The sequence below is a fragment of the Mastomys coucha genome, unplaced genomic scaffold, assembly GCF_008632895.1.
Source record: "Mastomys coucha isolate ucsf_1 unplaced genomic scaffold, UCSF_Mcou_1 pScaffold15, whole genome shotgun sequence".
Lineage (NCBI taxonomy): Eukaryota > Metazoa > Chordata > Mammalia > Rodentia > Muridae > Mastomys > Mastomys coucha.
This window is the reverse complement of record NW_022196897.1, coordinates 57,501,075-57,521,791: the sequence shown is the minus strand read 5'-3', so window position 1 is coordinate 57,521,791 and position 20,717 is coordinate 57,501,075. Positions and strand designations below refer to the sequence as shown.

The 20,717-nt window shown below is 37.9% G+C and overlaps 1 protein-coding gene across 1 annotated transcript in view; it reads left to right on the top strand.

Moving 5' to 3' along the window:
• Window positions 1–20,717, top strand: part of Tlk1 (tousled like kinase 1) — a 110,923-nt gene that overhangs the window by 79,977 nt on the left and 10,229 nt on the right. Inside the window, exons 11-15 of the mRNA XM_031373203.1 lie at window positions 4–160; window positions 5,025–5,091; window positions 17,978–18,075; window positions 18,534–18,615; window positions 20,652–20,717. Coding sequence (XP_031229063.1) covers window positions 4–160; window positions 5,025–5,091; window positions 17,978–18,075; window positions 18,534–18,615; window positions 20,652–20,717 — 470 coding nt within the window. The remainder of the gene's footprint in view (window positions 1–3; window positions 161–5,024; window positions 5,092–17,977; window positions 18,076–18,533; window positions 18,616–20,651) is intronic.

Sequence of the window (20,717 nt, the reverse complement as noted above, 5' to 3'; positions counted from 1 at the left end):
AAGATATTGAACGGCAAAGAAAACTTCTAGCCAAACGCAAACCTCCCACAGCTAATAATTCTCAGGCACCTGCTACCAATTCTGAACCAAAACAAAGAAAAAACAAGGCAGTCAATGGAGCGGAAAATGATCCCTTTGTTAGGCCAAATTTACCACAACTGTAAGCTTCTTTTAAATTTTTCACTTCCATTGTTAGCAGTGAGCAAGAATGCTAATAATTATGTTATTCATAATTAATATGGCAAAAACAAAAATAGTTAGAACCAGGAAAGATGTTAACTGAAAAGTTGCCTCTGACGTAAATCTCCAGGCCTGAAGTTTTAAGTGGAGAGTGGGATTTATCCCTCTTGTGTATCAGAATCAGTTGGTTATACCAATGTAGTGTTCATATTAATGTGTCTTTTAAGTACAATTGGTGGTGTTTATTTTCTGAATATATAAATGCAGTTCACAGGTAGTTTCAGATAGTTGTTTTCTTTTCTAAATTTTCTATGTCAATTGCTCTTTGTAATTCAAAGAACAAAGATGCTTAACTAGTAGTTACATGTTTATAGAAGATTTTGGAAGTTTTACAAAAATGTATATGAGTAAAGATGTAGATGCCCTTGGATGTTCTGTACAGACACATTTTTGTCTCCTACTGAAAAAAGGTGCTTTGGCCCTCGTTCCTGCCACGTCAGGGACTTCTAAAGCAGTGAGCAAAAAGCAAAGCTCTCATTACGATACAAACACACCAGCTCCATTTGGTCCGTCTACACAAATAATGTCCAGGCCTTGTGTTTTCTGTACTGGTTGTACCCCATTCTCTGGCATATTATTCATTCATTATTCTTTGTTTTTCCTTTCTCTCCCCTCGGTTCCATTTTTATCAAGTCTTTGCCAGGGTGATCTTTAATTTCTGGGTTCAAGTAGTCCTCCTGCCTTAGGCTTCCAAAAATCTGACACTACATGAACAGACCAACATGGCCACTTCTAAATATCTCAAAATCACTTCTTCAAGTCATTCCCAATTTTGTTCTAATTCCAATTAGAATACCCAGTTCTATAAGGTATATAGAATTTCTTCTATATTTAGCAGGTTCTATATTTAGCAACAGAGTAGCTATCTTAAAAGTGTTGGGCTTTAACTCTTTACCTACTCACACTTAGTCCTTTAACACCTGGTCTTTTAGCTCTTCTCTATAGACACCTGGTCCTTTAACTCCGCCCCTGTAGATGCCTAGACCTTTAACTCCGCCCCTTTTGATACCTGGTCCTTTAACTCCACCCCTATTGGTACCTGGTCCTTAAACTCTGCCCCTATTGACACCTGGCTTTTAACTCAGCTTATACAGATACCTAGTACTTTAGCTCTGCCCTATAGATAACCTAATTCTTTATTTACTTATCCTTTATAGACACCTAGTCCTTTAACTCTGCCCCTATAGACACCCGGTCCTTTAATTCTATAGCAGTATTTTATAGTTCTTCACAATAAAGTCTTTAACTTCTTGATTTAAATTTATTCCTTGATTTTTCTCATTTGGCTTCTGTTGAGTGCTATAGAAGTGGAATTGTTTGTTAATCCTCTGTGGCTGTTTGTAGTGTACATAGGAACAATGATTTCTATGTGTTGTCTCATGCCTTAGAGCATTCCAGAATTTATTTAATGGGTTTTTATCCTTGTACTTTTCTTTTCTTTTAAAAGATTTATGTATTATTATATCTGAGTACACTGTAGCTGTCTTCAGATGCACCAGAAGAGGGCGTCAGGTCTCATTACAGATGGTTGTGAGCCACCATGTGGTTGCTGGGAATTGAACTCAGGACCATCGGAAGAACAGTCAGTGTTCCTAACCTCTGAGCCATGTCTCCAGCCCCCTTGTGCTTTTCATTAGGATTTTTTGTAACATGTAGAGTTGTATTATCTGTGAAGATATTTTTATTCTTTCTGTACACTTAGGGTACGTTTTTCTGCTCTCATTTCCAGTGTAGTTCTGAGGAGAAGTAGTGGAAGTGGCACCCTACCCTCTTCCTCACCATAGGGAGAAATGTGTCTTTCACATTAAAAATATTTTCCTTATAATGCTTGCTTGGGGCTTCCGATTAAAAATTCAGTAGACATTTCCTGAACTGTAACAATCTGATGAGTTACTACTCTTTGTGCCTCTCAACAGTCTGATATTGTAGCTTGTGTTCTGTAACTTGGAAGCTGTAGGTTTGTTTTCTTGCATAAACAGTGTCTTAAATTGAATGTCAAGTGTCTTTTAAACTGGCTTAAAAGCTAGTTTCTGTTATTTCTGCTATGTAATTCTAATACTCTTCAACTATTGGTAAGTGCTTTTTGATCCCAGCACCTAGGAGGCAGAGGCCAGTGGTATCTGCAACCAGCCTAGGTTATTAGGACTGTACAGTGATACCTGGGCTAAAACAAAGTAAGGATCCTACTCACTGGCTATGGAAGGCTATCATTGTTTACTTTAAAATTTATATAAACCTACTGATAGCTTTATTTAGGAGCCTATCTAAAGCTCCTAAATAAACACATATCTGTAATAGGAGCTATCTATTATCTATTGTTAATACTTTAGTAAACAGGTATGATTTATATGGAAAGTATGAGCTCTGCGTTTCTATTTATGTGTGCATAACAGATTTTTATCTTAAGTAACATGACAAAATAATTTGCTTAAGAAGATATATATATATATATATATATATTTTTTTTTCCCGAGACAGGGTTTCTCTGTGTAGCTCTGGCTGTCTTGGAACTCACTCTGTAGACCAGGCTGGCCTCGAACTCAGAAATCCGCCTGCCTCTGCCTCACAAGTGCTGGGATTAAAGGCATGCGCCACCACCTCCCGGCGAGGATATATTTTTTAATCATCTTAAAGCACATAATAAAAACAACTGCTACTTAAAGGTGCTTTGTTAACATTGTCTGCTTAGCTCTGTTATTCTGAGTGAAGAGATCCTATTTCTTTAATCAGTCTCCTTGATCTAAATACATATATTTTCTTTTCTTTTTAAGATATATTTTTATTTATGTGAATATGTGAGTATATGTCACATGTATGCAGGTGCTGACAGAAGTCAGAATATTGGTGCTGGAGCTGCAGGTAGTGATAAGCTGCCCATCATAGTGTTGGGAACAGAACTCAGGTCTTCTGGAAGAGCAATAAATATGCCCCCAGTCACTGAGCTGTCTCTACAGCCCCATAGATTTCTTTAAAGACATATTTCATTAATGCACATGGATAGCAGAAAACCTAAGAAGCTATTGTGTGTTGGATTCTTCTTTTGGCAGTGTTGAGGCTTACACTATAGTTCCATGTCCTTAGATATGGAACCTTGAAATTGGCATCTGTGGACACCTCAGTCTGCTTATACGCAAAATTCCCTGGAGAAAGTATTTACAGCTTTTATCATTTTAAGAACCTGTAATTGTAAACTGTTAAAAAAGGTAGAAGCCTACAAACTTAGATGGATAATAAAATATTAGTCCCTTCAGACTGAAGGAACTCCAGCAATCTGTATGACTAGAAGCTTTGGAATTTTTCATGATAGGTTCTTACTTCAAAAATCATGCTTTAACTTTGATTTTCAAATACCAGATTTTAGCTACATTTTTAAATTAAGGTTTTAAAAATCAATGCATTCCTATATATAACCAACTAAAAAAAGATTTACATAGTTTGACAAAATTCTGAACCATTCTGTGATCTGTTGATAGGCCTAAAGCCATACTTTTAAAGACTAGAAAACAAAGTTAATAGGAAAGTGTGTGCCTGTGGCACATGTGTATATCCAGAAGCCCTTTGCTGTGGCTTAACTGGCTTTGTTTTCCTGTTGCCTCATTGTTCTTCCTGCTTTTCTCTCCCCATCCATATATACATGGTGGTGGTTCATTTTACTGCTTTACTTTGTGACAGGGTCTAGCTTTTAGCCCACACTGGTCTAGAACTCCTGATCTCCTTGCTGTGGCTGAGACCCTCATGAGTAATGGGACTGTGAAGGTTTTGCAGTTATAGGGAGTGTGCTCTCAACACCTACTACAAAAATCGAGTCCATCTTTACTGTGTCCAGCTTTGGTGGCTGGCACCAGTTGCTGTTCTCAGTACAGCCCTGTAATTGTGTTACTCTGAGACTAGGGAGACTTAATCTGAAGGGTTTACTGCTTTGCTCCTAAAGTGATTTTAGTGGAATGCTACCTAGATTCCTTGATTTGTTTCTTTTGAATGCTGTTGTTTTGGAAGTAATCAACTTAAAGGAAAATAGAATTTATGTTGAGTGTTGCTAAAGGAACTGAATGGCACTGGAGTAGAAGTGTTGCTTTATTAGGTCCCCTCAGAATCACATACATAGGCTTCAGACAAGGACTTGGGTGTGATAGATGAAAGCTGTCCTTTCAGAGTTGAGCTACGGCATGAAAATTTTGCTCCATTTTTTTCTTTCTTTATCAAATGCAGGCGCTCTCTCTCTCTCTCTCTCTCTCTCTCTCTCTCTCTCTCTCTCTCTCTTTTTCTCCTTTCACATACCAACAATGTTGTAAGGATCTTAGCACTTGCTGTAATCAGTGTCAGGGATGCCCTCCCTACTCTTCTCCCAATGGCTAATAGCCAGAGCCTATTAAATAGTCATTATCATGCCACCTTTTGGTTTTTTTTCTTCATAGCACATGCGATTTAATTTTTCCCCTTATTTTTCTACCTCTGCATCCTGTCAATTGTAATCTCAAAATAAAGTGTAAGAAGAAACTGCCCTTCTTCCTATACATAAGCCCTTAGATTCCAGATTCTGTAGCATCACTTGATACATGACACCCATTGCATATTAATGAGGTAATTACTCCAACCAGAAATGTTAAATTATGCTGAAGAGTATCCTAAAGGGATTTCCTAACTTTTATATTTTAGGCTTCAAATTACCAGTATTTTAACTTATATATGTAGTTGTTTTGTATTTATCATGTTTTGTTAGTTTTTAATTTTAAAAAGTACTAAGTGTTAATCTCAATGTAGAATTAAAATTTCACTTTTGACAGGCTGACTCTGGCAGAATATCATGAACAAGAGGAAATTTTTAAACTTAGACTAGGACATCTCAAAAAGGTATGTGCAGCCCATGCTGGGTTTCTAGTTTGTTACCAAGAATGTGAAGAACTGTATTCATTTCTTTGGCTTAATTCTTAATTTATTCAGTACTAATTGTTTAAATATTCTTATTAAAATGCATACCCAGGAAAATTTTATAAGCTATAAATAGTTGGTCCAGTTGGAAGCCATGCAACTAAGAAAATGGTTGCCGTGAGTTAAGTTTTTGTTATTGTGTCGCTATACTTGTTTATAAACTTTGCAACTGTAATCAGTCCTTTTTTTTTATAGGTCTAATTTTGATGCAGCTCATTTCCAAATACTAGTAGAGATTTTTTCCCCCTTCAAAATGAAGTTTTGAACAGACTTAAAATTTTATTTGATTTGATGATAGGATGATATATAGGTACAACTGAACTAAGTGAAGACAGTGTCTATGGAGGCACCTCTGAGGAGTAGGGTGGGCTTTGGTCCAAAAGCACCATGTGCCAGATGCAGTTGCTACTGAACTACATAATAAGCCCTGTTTGAGATGTTGCCCATAGACCACTTGGTTAGAGCATGCAGAAAACTCTAGTATCTGTCATCATGCCACATTTGCCTATGCCACTTGTTTTAATTAGGGATTTACTGCTGTGAAAAGATACCATGACCAAGGCAACTCTTATGAGGGCAACATTTGATTGGGGTTGGCTTATAGGTCCAGAGGTTCTGTCTGTTATCATCAAGGAGGGAGATGACAGTGTCCAGGCAGGCATGGTTCAGGAGTTGCTGAGAGTTCTACATCTTCATCTGAAGGCCACTAGAAGACTCACTTACACATAATTAGGAGGAGGGTCTCATTGCCCACCCACACATGACACACTTCTTCTTTTTTTTTTTTTTTTTTGGTTTTTTGAGACAGGGTTTCTCTCTGTAGCCCCGGCTGTCCCGGTACTCACTCTGTAGACCAGGCTGGCCTCGAACTCGGAAATCCGCCTGCCTCTGCCTCCCAAGTGCTAGGATTAAAGGCGTGCGCCACCACTGCCCGGCGACACACTTCTTCTAACAAGGCCACACCAAATGGTGCCACTCCCTGGGCTAAACATAGTCAAACCATCACACCACTGCTCAGAAAGCATCAGGGTAAATTGCCTGTACAATAAATCACAAAGTGATTTATTTTGGTTCTCCTTTGTTTCCCCTAGAACCCTTTCTGTTTTGGTGTGATTGTTCAGTTTTCCCAAGCTCTTTGAGATAGAAAGACAATTGCAGTCCATTCTCTATAGCAGACAGAACTATAGATAGAATTGTAGAAATAATACAACTATTAATGAACTATGAGGTAACGGGATCTTTAGTACAGACTAGTCACAGTGTTTGTGTGTCCCACCTAAGCTGTTTTGACCAAAAGGAGATATGTTTGATGCCCCATATAAATATTTACCAATGGCAGGTAAAGGTGCTTGCTGCTGCCTGGCAACTCCAGATCTACACAGCGGAGGAAACAAAATTAGTCTGGCCATTTGTCCCTTAATGCCCACACTTATGCTGTGGCATGTATGGTCTATAGACATTTTAGCACACAAATAAAAAATAAAATTCCTTGAGCATTTTAATGCTTTCGTTTGAACATAGAAAAGTTTAGCATGTGTGTTCAGGCAAGACCTTAGTAATAAAGGGATGCTGTTCATATGCTTGCTTATACTGTGGGTGAGGAAAGCCTTAGCTAGAGTACTATTGAGGCTGTGTATTATACTATTGTGAATTCTTGAATTGATTGCTGGCTACTAAGGATGTACTAAGAGCTTTGTCTGGAGGTCACCATTCGCACATGTGATAGCACATTTAAATTACTCTTTCTAATGATATTCTTATATCTACCTTATTTTATTAGATAAAACTAAAATTTTATAGTAGTTAATAGTTTATAGTCAGTATTACTATGTGTTTTTTAAAAAATACACATTGAAAACATTCAGGGTTTGATTTTTGATGGTTGATGATAGAGTTTAATGTTTTCTTGGTACTTTGAAAATACTTGGTCTCTATGAACAATGCCTTATTTTCTCAAGTAAAGTCTCCATGTTTCATTACTATCATAATCATTTTCTCTTCATTTTTCCCAGTTTATATATCAAATTTTCTGTGAGTCTTAGGTTTCTAACATCTACTCAAGCAATTTCCAACATAACTTTCCTTTTTATTTTTATTCTCTGCCATAAAATGTTGGAGAATGTCAGTTCACAGTGCTAAAATCTGACGACGTACAGCTCTCTTCTCAGGGAGGGCTTCGGGCGAGAATGTGTTTATAAAGGAAGTTGCTAGAAGTGCATAGCGGTAATAAAACTGAGCAAGTAATGTCACCTTAGAGAGCAACTAAATAGGAGCTGCCTGCTTACACCTGGGTATTTATGTTTTAGTTGTTCAATTAGAAACTAATAAGCAGTAACTTAATTTGTATTAAAAATAGGTTTTTAAAGTCCTAAAGCACAGCTAGAAAGTAGGTCATTCAAGTGGGGGGGAGGGAGGGAGAATGAGAACACAAACATAAAAAGGACAGTCTTGATTCAAGAGAAAATTAGAAAATTTTGTCTTATCAGTTCCTAAGCTTCAGGGTTTGGTAGCTGGCAGAGCATACCTTCGCTGTGAGTGTATAGTTTCTCCCATAGGCTGGGTCTGTTCTGATCTGTGAATACTTGATGCTTGTGGAACCTGCTAAGTAGCAGGTCAGATGAGGGTGTAGATTGGAGCTGCACATGCTAGAGTAGCCAGGATCTCTCTCTGCCCTGCCCTCCCTCTTTCCTTCTCTCCCTTCCTCCCTTCCCCTGACATAAACTCTTAACATAGAGTAGGATTATTGCATTAGGGTCATTTGCCTTAAATTATAAGTTTAGTCCTTGTTAAGGAACCCAGCACCATGAGAATTTAGAATAGAAGATTCATCTGCCACTTAAAACTGATTTTTTTGTGTTGTGATGTAGTTTGTATTCCATCCATATGCATTTCATATTCAATAATAACTGAAGAGGTAAACAATATAGAGAAGCTTATACACAGTATTCAGTTTGTATCTATGCCACTCAGTAGTTTTAGAAAACAAAGGTTTAAAGTGTGATAAAATGAGGAAGGGATGGCTTAAAGTAATTAAATTTGCCTCCAAAAACTTTATTGTAAACTTTACTTAAGTGCTTAGTATCGTGTTTGTCTTCTAGGATTAGGAAGGTCACTCTGTAGTATCTCTCGGTATATCAAGAACTCTTTTAGCCAGGCTTGGTGGCACCCTCCTTGTATCCCAGAACTTAGGCAGCTGAATTCAGGCCATCACCAAACACCCTCTACACAGTGAGACATGTGTCTCAAAAAAACTGAAAACACCCCCTCACCCCCCAAAAATCCAAATACATATACTTTCTGTACAGAATACTCTCCTGTGAATATGAGGCCTGGGTTCCAGCCCTAGCACTATGCACAAAAGGTTCTCTGGTATTTATAAAGAAAAGAATTGAGTTGTCAGGAATTCATGCAGTCACTGCTCACACATTCCTAAGTGCCTTATTTCTTTATCCTGTCTGATGCAGGCTCCTACTTGACTTTATCACACTTTAACGCTTTGGTTTCTAAGACGACAAGTAGCATAGATATAAACTTAACATTATGCTTCATTTAATAGTAAATAAACATCTCTATATTGTTTACCTATTTAGTTATCATTGAATATGAACTATATCACATCACAAATCATCAATTTAAAGTGGCAGATGAGTCTTCTCATAGAATAGACTGAGAGTTTGCCTCTCTCTCCATTCTGGGGAATGTGTTGTTTCACTCCATCACCGAGAACAGCTTAGTTGCTTTTCACATACATTCCTTCTCTTAAATATTTCCTTCCTTTAAAATTATGTTCATGTGAGAATAATGTTTCTTTGTTATTATTTGATATATGGGGTTTTTTCACTCAATTTGAATGTTTGCTTGTATTTTTTTTTCTATACACCATGTGTGTACAGCCCTAGGAGGCTGAGATGAGGTCATTATGACTCCAGGAACTGGAATTACAGATGTTTGGGAGCTGTGATATGTGGGAGCTGAGATTGAGCCCAGGCCCTCTGGAAGAGATGCCAGTGCTCCTAACCACTAAGCCACCTTTCCAGTCCAACTTGACTTTTAACACTCTTCGTGTGTGTGTGTGTGTGTGTGTGTGTGTGTGTGTGCGCGCGCGCGCGCGTACACACACACATGGCACATGTGAGTTGGTTTTCTCCATCTGCCAGGTGGGTCCTGAAAGCAAACTGAGGAAGACTGGTGTTTTACTCAATGAGCTATCTTTCCAGCCTCCAAGTAACTATCAAAAAATATCTTAAGATTTACATAGAACAGAACTGTATATAAGACTCCATTTCTCCCAAAATGACTTCAAGGGAAAATATACTCATTTTTGCTACCAGTAATTATGCAAACTCCCTCAAACTAGTGCTCACTAAAAAAACTAAAATAGTTTTTGGATTCTCAGCACCCAAATAAAATGTGATTTCAGCAACATATCTGTAACCCTAGTGCCAGGAGGCGAAGACAGGTGGGTCCTGGGAGTTCCCAAGCTGCCAGCATAGGTTCAGTGAGAGACCCTGTCTCAAAACCTTAGGTAGGGGTCTGGAGAGATAGCCTAGAAGGTAATATTTTTCATTATGTAAGCCTGATGGTCTGAGTTCAATCCCCCAAGCCCACATAAAGGTAGAAGGAGAGATCTGACTCCACATAAATGTCCCCTCCACTTCTCTGTCTGTCTGTCTGTCTCTCTCTCTCTCTCTCTCTCTCTTTCTCTCTCTCTCTCTCACACACACACACACACACACATTTAAAAATTAGAAAACAAAGGTAGCAAGTAATTGACAAGGATACGGGTGTCAACCTCTGACTTACAGAAGCATACACAGACATTTACCTGCAACCTGCACACATGTACATACTCACATGGTAAAGTAACAACTACAGCTCACTATTTTAAATATTTCTGTCCCATCTGAAATGTAGGGATTTAGGAGTATCATCAAACCATACACTTGTTGATCCTTTTTTTTATACTAGCCTAGTATTTTTTTTTTTACTATATTAGTAAATTCTAATAATGGATAAACTTTTTTTCCTCTGATTTAACAAAACTCTTATAGGCTGTTTGTAGAATGAGATAGTTTTTCTGGAATTGAAAATAGCTGTGTTTTCAGTGAAATCAACAGACAATGAAACAATTCCCTAAAATGTCTCTCTAGTCATAGTATATAAAGCATGTATATTTTAGTAATTCTGCTATCCTAGACTAATAAGGAAACAGAACTGTAAGTTTTCAGGAACAGTTACTGTGTCTTGACACAGTAAGTCTATAATGTGAACAGTGTGAACATTCTGTGTTCTCTAGTTTCTGTTGTTGGTATTTTGAGCTTGTTCTGGCTGGCTTGGCATTCATGGAGATTTGCTTGTCTCTACCTCCCAAGTTCTGGGACTACAGATGTACAGTAGCTTACTCACTGTTCTCTTGTTTTCACATTTACATTTTATTTTATTTTTAAGATTTATTTATTTACCTTATGTATATGAGTATGCTGTCGCTGTCTTCAGATACACCAGAAGAGGGCGTCAGATCTCATTGCAGATGGTTGTGAGCCACCATGTGGTTGCTGGGAATTGAACTCAGGACTCCTAGAAGAGCAGTTGGTGCTCTTAACCCTCTTAACTGCTGAGCCACCTTTCCAGCCCCTCACATTTACATTTTAAATATGTGATTATTTTAGGAGAATGCTAGAAAGTTTGGTGTCTCAGATACCAAATAGTAAGGCTGGCATGGGGAGTGAGCGTGCGTGCGTGTGTCTGTGTGTCTGTGTGACAGAGACAGATTTCTAAGACCCTGATTACGTGCCAGAAGTTTTATTGGGGAAACATAAATAGTTTGTAATTGAAACAGGGATAGGCAAGAACCAGCAGACACAAAGGTATCAGCCTGAAGCTATCAGCTAAGCAATTGACAGTCATCTCAGTCTCTACTGAAACAGAATCACATCCAGCATGCCACCTGACACCATTTCTTTCTCTCTTTCTCCTCTGCTCCTTGCGATGTGGCATTCATCTCTCCTTGTGCCTCGTTCTGAAGAGATAACAGTGTAGCAACAACTCTGCCACTGACATCCTGTTCTCTGACCGATATTGGCACCTGCAAAGAGAAACAAGCAGTGACAGGCAGCAGCAGCTTCAGTACTAACCTCCATGGTGACCTCTTTACAGGCTGAGAACAAGCTCACAGCTCTTTTCTCACTCCTCACAGTGGAACATGCAGCCAGTTGAAACGGACAAGACTGGATTGCCTACAAGCCTTTTGAACAGTGGAGAATGCAGGGCATTGGTTTTAGGTGAATTGACTTCACATATTCCTGACCAACTTTGGTATCTCTTTCAGCCTTTTTAGAATACTTAATATCATCCAACTTACCAAATCCTTAATATGATCACAAAAATAAGTTCTGTATGTGACATTTCTTGTCATTAAGTTTTCAATGAAAATAATGAGCAGAATAACATTAGATGGCTTACTCTCTAGATCTGTTTATTCACTTCTGTGTTTGTGGCCATAACCTAAAGAGGTCTTAAATTCTTTCACATAAGGCCATTATGTTTTTTATACATGGTGAAGGCAGGAGTAGTTATCAGGGGAATGCTGGAGGAAGTGCACCATGCTTTAAAAAGTCACACTGAAGCCCAGGAAGAATGTCAGGAGGTGTTTGATTTCTTGCTGTGTATGGGCAAGAAAGGTGCTGAGAAGTGTGCTAGAATTCTTTAGTTGGCATGTTGTCTTACTGTTGCTTCCTAGTCACAGCTGAGTAGATTGTGAAGGATGGCTGCTGGGAGAGCATAGAACTAGCTATAGATGGAACCTCTCTGTTGTTCATAGACACCCCCACACACACTGCCCCCGTTGGGTCCCCTCTTCCCCCCCACACACACTTGGGACAGTCTGGCTCTTACCATCCAAGCTTGGCACCAGATGATAGGCACTCACCAAAATGGAAATTTGGAGGTAAAGTTTTCTTTCTTTAGTGTTTAATATTAATTTACTTGTTTAAGCAGTAAGATTTAGATGTTTTTGTAGGACTAGGGATGTACTCGCCTAGTAGAATATTTGCCTGGTGTGTATGAATCTAGAGTTCTAACCCCAGTGCATCTAGGGGTAGTGATGCAATATATTATCCAAGGAAGATTAGGAGTTTAAGGTCATCCTCAGCTATACAATCACATAGCCAGGGTTAGGCTCAACAAAAAGGTTTTCTTTTATTTTGTTGTTGTTGTTGTGGCTGCTTTAATATTGCAAGTCAGGTTTCCTTTACTTAGAGCATGCTGAGTTGTTTAATTTGCTCTAGAAATAACTGTTCTAAAAGGAGGCCAATTTCTTGGCCACTGGCCATTTCTATTCAAAACTATAAATCTATGCCATTTAAATGCACACACATAATGAGTATGTTAAAGCTGATCGCTTCCCATTGTCAGGTAGAAAGTTTAATCTTTTTACACTTATATGGTCCATCAATATCCTGAAAAAGGTTCAAAGAAAGTAGAGACCTGGAAGAAAGGACTGCTCTGGACATGTACTACTTACTGTTCAAGGGCCTGCTAGACAGTGTCAGTATCCCGGGTAACATTTAAGGGATCCTGCTCTTATAGTACAGCAGTTCAGCAGAATAAATACTAAATGTTATATTTTAAATTTACCAGTCATTGGAATTCTTACATTTATTTGCAGCTATTTAGATGGCATTTTTGCTTTGTTTACACAAAACGGAGAAACTTGTAGAAGAACAAACCTGTCTTGTTTAGCATTCATACCCAGTTAAAAGCTTCAGTGTATATATCTGTGCATTTGAAGAGAGAATGAAACACACACACACATGCGCCAGTTCCCTCACACACTTCTCTCTTAGAAGGAAATGGAGAACATACAGTGAGGGAAGAGGAGGACATCAGTAACCATTAGCAATGAGGTTGGAGGGGTAGTATCTAAGCTGCTTAAACTCACATAGGAAAGAAAGTGTTCCCCTCAGTCACGGTGGATGTCTGGATTGGAAATGAGAATAGAAAGGTGATGTGCATAGGTAGAAAAGAAAGTAGACATGATTTCCAGAGCTCTGTGTCTCCTTTCTTCCCCATCTACACAGTCACACTGAAGTATGACAGTCGAGATAAATTCAGACCTGCTTTGTATTGGTAGTAACTGTTTGGTTATTGGCTTGTTTCTACACAATAAGCATAAAGTTGAATAAAATTGGTGGATGTCTGTCTGTGTGTGTGTGTGTGTGTGTGTGTATGTATGAGAAAGAGAGAGAGAAGAGAGAGAGAGGAGAGAGAGAAGGGGGAGGGCGGGAGGGAGGACGGACACAGGAGTTAGAGGGCAAGAAACTGGAGTAGACATGCTATGACTCATGAATCGTGATTCTGTTGTCAGAAGAGATAACTACAAGTAAGACACGTTTGTTCTGAAAATATGTTGAAAACTGGGCAGTGGTGGCACGCCTTTAATCCCAGCGCTTGCGAGGCAGAGACAGGTGGATTTCTGAGTTCGAGGCCAACCTGGTCTACAGAGTGAGTTCCAGGACAGTCAGGACTACACAGAGAAACCAAAAGAATAAAAAACAAACAAACAAAAATAAAATAAAATAAAATAAAATAAAATAAAATAAATTTAAAAAAAAAAAGGAAAATAGGTTGAGACAAGTTGTCAGGTGAAATGGCTGTGGGATGGACTTATTGTTCATGAATTTAGTATTTTGTGGATCATTTTATCAGGCAGTATCGATCTGCTGTTTATATGGCTTGGTTTTTGTGATGTATATCAGAATATAAAAATGTGTTTTAGGTGTGGGACATATTGTTAAATTGCCTGTTGCTACATAGAGAAGCCTGAATAGAGAAGGAATTCATCCATTTATTCTGTGTTTGATCACCTAGCCTACCACTAATATCTGTTCTTACTAATGTTTGTTCTACTCTGTAACTACCTACAGAGACCAATTCATTTCCAGAAATATCCTTGTTTCATTAAGATTCTTTATGCTTTACGTAACTAAATAGCTAGTGGTTGAAACCAGAATTCGAACTGTATTTATTTTTTATATAGGATCATGCTATTCAGCTTTTCCTGGCCTGAAACTTTCTCTGTAGTCCAGGCCAGCTTAGAACTCCGAAATCTGCCTGTTTCTGCCTCTGGAGTGTTGGGACTAAAGGTGTGCACCACCATGCCCAGTGAAATTTAGTACGTGGTTAAATTCTAATTTGACCTGGTTTTTCTGTGAGTTTTGAAGATATGGTTCTATTTTGATTAATTGTGAACTCAGACCATTCTCACTTCTGAACTCACCAGTTTTACTTCTGGAAAAGATTAATGTCGTTCTCAAGCAATGAGAATATAGCCTATAGAACAGACCTTTGGAAATTATCTGATGCAAGGTAACTTAGTTTTTTATCATGCAGCTGTATTCCAACTGGGCCACAGCCTTTCTTATGAGGAGATGTTATTGGACAGTATTGCCTCTAGCATTTGCTTATTACACAGTGCTTCTCAACCTGTGGGTTACAACCCCAGTCAGACATCTTGCATATCACATATTAACATTTTGATTTATAACAGTAGCAAAATTACAGTTTTGAAGAAACTATGAAATAACTTTACGGTTGGGGGTCACCACAATGTGAGGAACTGTATTTTAGGGTCACAGCATTAGGAAGGTTGAGAACCACTAGCTTAAAAGAATGTGTATGTTTGCTTGGGCTACAATAGTAAAGTACCAGACTGGTCACATGAGCCAAAAAAAAAGTCTTTACTTAGTTTCATGTTAGATCAGGTTTTAGCAGAGATTGGTTGTAGTGAAGACTCTTCGTGGCTTATGTACACTCTGGTGATGTGTGTTTTGTCAGGCAGGAATCTCATCTAATTAGCACACTTATCTTGTCATGAAGCCTCACCTTCATAACTTTCAACAATCCCTGACTATGTCCCAAAGACTCAGAATTAAGGCCTCTGTATGAACTTAAGGGAAAACATAAATATTTACTCTTTAACAATATACCTTTTTCTCTGTGAAATTTGGGAAAAATTAATTAAAGTTGCAGAATTGTATCCCCCTAGAATATGTCCTAGTGTTTTAGGGTTTGAGAATTACTGGGTTACCAAATGGGAAGTGTAAATATAGTTCACACTTCCTGTAGAAACTTTAAGATGTTTGTTTACCTCTATTGTATAAATACCTGAAGACTATAAAAAGTATTATTTTGTGTTGAATCTTGTAATTCTATAGTTGAGACTAAATTCCTGGGGTTGGAGAGATGCCTCAGCAGTTAAGAGCACTGACTCCTCTTCCAGAAGATCTGGGTTCAATTCCCAGCACCCACCTGGTGCTCACAACCATCTGCTACTCTAGTACCAAGGGTCCGAGGCCTTCTGGCCTTCTCAGGCACCAGACATGCATGTGGTGAACAGGAAATCATGGAGACAAAGCATCTATATACATAAAATGGAATTTAAAAAGACAACACTTCTGGAAATACACTCTTGAAATTGCATTCCCATGTGGTAATTCCAAATAAAATTGCAACAGGTATTCCAGTTGCTATTCTGCTAGACTTGGTACATTTTATCAGACCCTTTGAACTTTTACTAGCTTACCAAATGCCAGTCATATGAAGAGAACAGTCGCCCTCTTCTGGATTGTGGAGCTAAAATGTAAGCTTTATCATACCTTTTACCTATCTAAAGGGCTAGTTTTTTCTACCTTAGTAAGACAACCGGGCTAGCTGTACTCAAAATGTATTGTTCCAAAGCTTTAAAATTCATGTTCGTACAGTGTGAGTCTTTGATGTTGAATGATATTGCTCTTAGCACTTGGTGTTTGTAGGTTTGAGGTCAATGTGAAATACATAATAAGAGCCTGTTAAATACCTGCCAAAAATAACTGACTGAAGCTACAGCAAATTATAAGATATCACATAAGAAAACCTAAAGGCTAGGAGTGTATGTAGCTCGGTGTTAAAATGCTTGCCTGTTATGCAAGAGACCCTGTGTTCTTCCTCCAGTACTAACAAAAAATGATAGAAAAATCTTTGAAGGACTCTAGATAGCTCTTTATTTAAATTTATCTTGATATTTTAAAGTTGTCATCTAATTATCTTCATCATCTATCTCTGTAAAAAGTAGTAGTTGAATTACATAGAAGAATAACAACTTCCAGGTGTAATCAGGTTTCTATCCTGTTAAATCCAGTGTTACAGAGGCCTAAGAAAGGATGCTAATTCAGACTGCAGAGCCTAGTGAGTGTTGCTTAACACACACACACACACACACACACACACACACACATGATGATAAAGATGTGACTTTCAGAATAACATGGAGTTTAAACACACATAGATTTTTTTTTTTAATTGTTTGACATTTGGTGGTGGCAGGGGGTGGTTGGACTGGTATAAGTCAGAAGACAACATGTGACAGTTTCCAGGATGACAAAGGTCATGAGGAGGAAGGCCCTGGATTTAGTTCTTTGATCTTTGAAGATTTAGTTTTGTTCTCAAGAATTTATATTTAGATTAAGGGTACCCTCTATCTCTGATGATCTGTCTGTCTCCCTCCTTCTCCTCTTCTTTCCCTATAAGAATCTCTGATTATGTTCAAATTTGTAATTTCATTGCCATAGTCTCCTATATGCTAGAATTATAGGTGTGCACCCATGACTTCCTATTCAAAGATACTATTAATGCCAAGTAAAGGAGCTAATGGAATAGAGGATGTTCAACTATACTATTGAGAAATAACATCTAGTCTACATTTTCTACAGTAGATTAATAATTATAGTATATATATATAATAGGCTACCATAATCTGTTTATTTACTTAACAAATACTTTTATTCAAAATATTTTTAAAATTGGATGTTTCTAGAAAACTCCACCAAATTTGGCATATCTGTGTATCCATCTGTAAATAGTTCTTAACACTGACAAAGGCATATGTATGTGAGGAGGGACAGAGTTTGTTTGCTTGATATGCTTTGGTATCTTTGATTTTTATTTATTTATTTTTTATTTTTTTAAAATGTGTTTCAAGGGGCTGGAGAGATGGCTCAATGGTTAAGAGCACTGACTGCTCTTCCAGAGGTCCTGAGTTCAATTCCCAGCAACCACATGGTAGCTCACAACCATCTGTAATGGGGATCTGCTGCCCTCTTCTGGTGTGTCTGAAGACTGCCACAGTGTACTCACATACATGAAATAAATAAATCTTTTTTTTAAAAAAAGTGTTACAAAATATGCAAATGCATGTATCAGCATATACTGAATACTTTTGAAGTACATCTTGAGGACTTGACTTCATTTGCTCTACTAACTGAAGATCTACCATTGCTGTTCATAAGTTTGCTCAAATGTGTCTTTAAGGTTATAGGGTTTATCCAAAGTATATTTGTAGTCTAGATTTTATTAGGTTGCACTACTCCCTCTCTCCCTTTACTAATTATAAAAAAAAACCTTCATTTGTTTTGTGCTAGTAAATTTGTTCCTCTTAAATTAAAATTGGGAAACCCATTTTGTGTGATAAGTCAGCTCTCTATTGCCTTGAAGTCAATCACTCAGTGTAGACATTTTCAAAATATGTTCCTCAGAGTACAGAAGATTTTGGGCATTCCTGTACAGCTCTTAGATAGAGGACGGGTGCCTCAATAGTCTTTTGCTCATGGCTGTCTCTGAGGCACTGAGAGAACACTCTGGTCTTCTAACTAACTCAGTGGTACTTTGTAATACGCTATTGTTCTTGTCACTGTGAAAATGGATCCATGGATAAAATATCCTTTTATATCACAAATAAACAGGACTTATTATAGTTTCCTCTCTTCATCTTCAGGAAGAGGCTGAAATCCAGGCAGAACTGGAGCGTTTGGAAAGGGTCCGGAACCTTCACATCCGAGAGCTTAAGAGAATAAACAATGAGGATAATTCACAGTAAGTTGTATAGTCACACATGATGGAAGGCCCGAGTGAGAACAGAGATGTTTTCCTCCTCAGCCATCTCTGTACACACAGAAAACTTACACAGTGTACCGAATTGGATGCCTGTGTGATCTACTCCCCACCTCTACTTCCCTGTCCCATCTCTTATTCCTCCACCTGAAATACTCCTTCTGGATTCTGAAGTGGGCTTCCTATCAAGCATAATTGATGGTTTTTGGAATACTGTTAGAGGCTAGCTATTATAGTTACAGTTTGTAAGTGCTAAAAAATAACAGGTGATAAAAAGGTAGAAAGACTGAGAGAATAGAAGTAGCTACTGGTTTTTGAAATTAATAGCAGAGAAACTAAAACAGACAAAGCTAGGAGTAATCAAGAGTGGGCATTAATGTACTCAGAACTCTTTTACTCTTTTCATGTGCCTCAATAGTTTTCGCCCCTGCTCTTTTAAGGTTCAAAGATCATCCAACGTTAAATGAAAGATACTTATTACTTCACCTGCTTGGAAGAGGTGGCTTTAGTGAAGTCTATAAGGTAACGTTTTTCTGTTCTTTATGCTGATGTAGGGGGTGTGGTTAAGAAATAACTTGGCTTTTGTTTTCTGGTTTTAGATGGACTTTTTATCCTCAGTCTCATTATAAAGAAGAGCTTATTGTGGGTTTTGTTTTTATATCTCAAGGGTCTAAGCTCTGTTATTGACCTATGCAGTTCTCTCAGCCATTCAACTGTCCATAAGACTGAGGCTCCAAGACAGTGCTCACACTTGCACTAAGTCTCGCTGCTCTCAACTGCTCAGGGGTGCCACTGATCACTGGCTAATCTGACCAAGTCAGTCTCCCAATGCAGAGACCCCCAGATAACTTTGGACTATATTAAATTCACGGCTAAACTAAGTGGTTTGGTTTGGTTTGGTTTTCTGCCTAAGCCAATAAGGTCTGGAGACCTCCTTTTAACAAATGTATAAGTTATTAAGTGCTTTTTAAAAGGACATCTTTGCATATAAGTCACCATGAAACTTAAGCTATTGTCTTTGAAAGCATTTGATGTTTAAAACATTTATTGGGGGGGGCAATGTCACAGTAAAGGCATATACTACTCTCTCAAAGAACCTGAGTTCAGTTTCAAACACCTTTGTTGGAAGGCTTACATCTCCCTGTAACTAGCCCCAGTTCAGGGTGATCTGATGCATCTGGCCTCTGCAGGCATCTGCATTTGTGTACATATAAATAAAATTTTAATATTTATATATTCATAGTTCAGGTCACAGGAAGGTCACCTAAACTAAAATACATGATTTAAAACACTTATAAATTATCTGAAACTTAAATTACTGATCATATTCTTGTTCTTTATGAAGTAAAGGCTGGTAATTGGAGCAGTTTTTTTGAGGGGGGAGACAATTGACAAAATTGAATATAAACCATATACCAGATTAGATTAGGAAATACTGATATACTTAGGTATGGTATGGTGATATGGTTTTTTTTGTTTGTTTGCTTTTTTGTTTTTTGGTCTTTCAAGACAGGGTTTCTCTGTATAGCCCTGGCTGTCCTGGAACTCACTCTGTAGACCAGGCTGGCCTCGAACTCAGAAATCCACCTGCCTCTGCCTCCTAAATGCTGTGATTAAAGGCGTGTACCACCACCGCCTGGTGGTATGATTTTTTTAAATGCTTTATCTCTTATAGATAAATAGTGAAAAATTACCAACTTATTTTTTAAATATTATAGTCAGATGACTGGAGGTAGTATCTAATGGTAGAGCACTCCCTTAACCTGCACAACACCCTGGGTTTAGATCCACATACTGTCTTACCCTAAAGGGATGGTGACATAGTAGAAGGAATAGATTAAATTTTTTAACTGGATGGTGGGTGCATAAACTTTCATTTTGCTACTTCTCAAGTATAGATTAAATAATTTTACAATAGAAGAAGTTTTTTTCAGTAATTGATAAATTATTAAGAACATATTAATTGAGGCTAGAGAGATCTCAGTAGTTGAGTGGTGGTTGTTCTTTCAGAGAAAGATGTTGAATTCCCAACACCTACATGGGCAACTTACAGCCATTTGTAACTTTTGTTTCAGAGGACCCAATTCACTCTTCTGACCTCTGCAGGCACTACATGCACAAATGCACAGATAGCAGAGGCAAAACACCCATATACATAAATAAAAATAACTTTAAAATTAAAAGAACCTATTAATTTTCAAAAAAGTAAAAAGCAGAAAGTTGCTAAGAAAAGATAGATTAAAAACACTTTGTCTTCTCTGGCACACAGAAAAGCGTCATAGCTGTTTGTGCCACTGGTTGCTCCCTACAGAACTGCACATGTGAAGGAGTGGGTCCATAGTTAAAAGAATGCTAGCTTCATTGTTTTATTGTGATTCAAAATGTTAGCATCTAATGAAACTGAATGTGAAAGTTTATGTTGAGTCTTTAGTTCTCATTGGCATGACATTTGTGTCTAGAGATGGTCACTGGTTATCTCAAAAATTATCACCAAAATTAAAGTCTGTAGTTGTTTGATTGGTGTGTCATGTGTGATTGTTGTCTGCCTTAAACTGTAGGCGTTTGACTTATATGAGCAAAGATATGCTGCTGTGAAGATCCACCAGCTTAATAAAAGCTGGAGA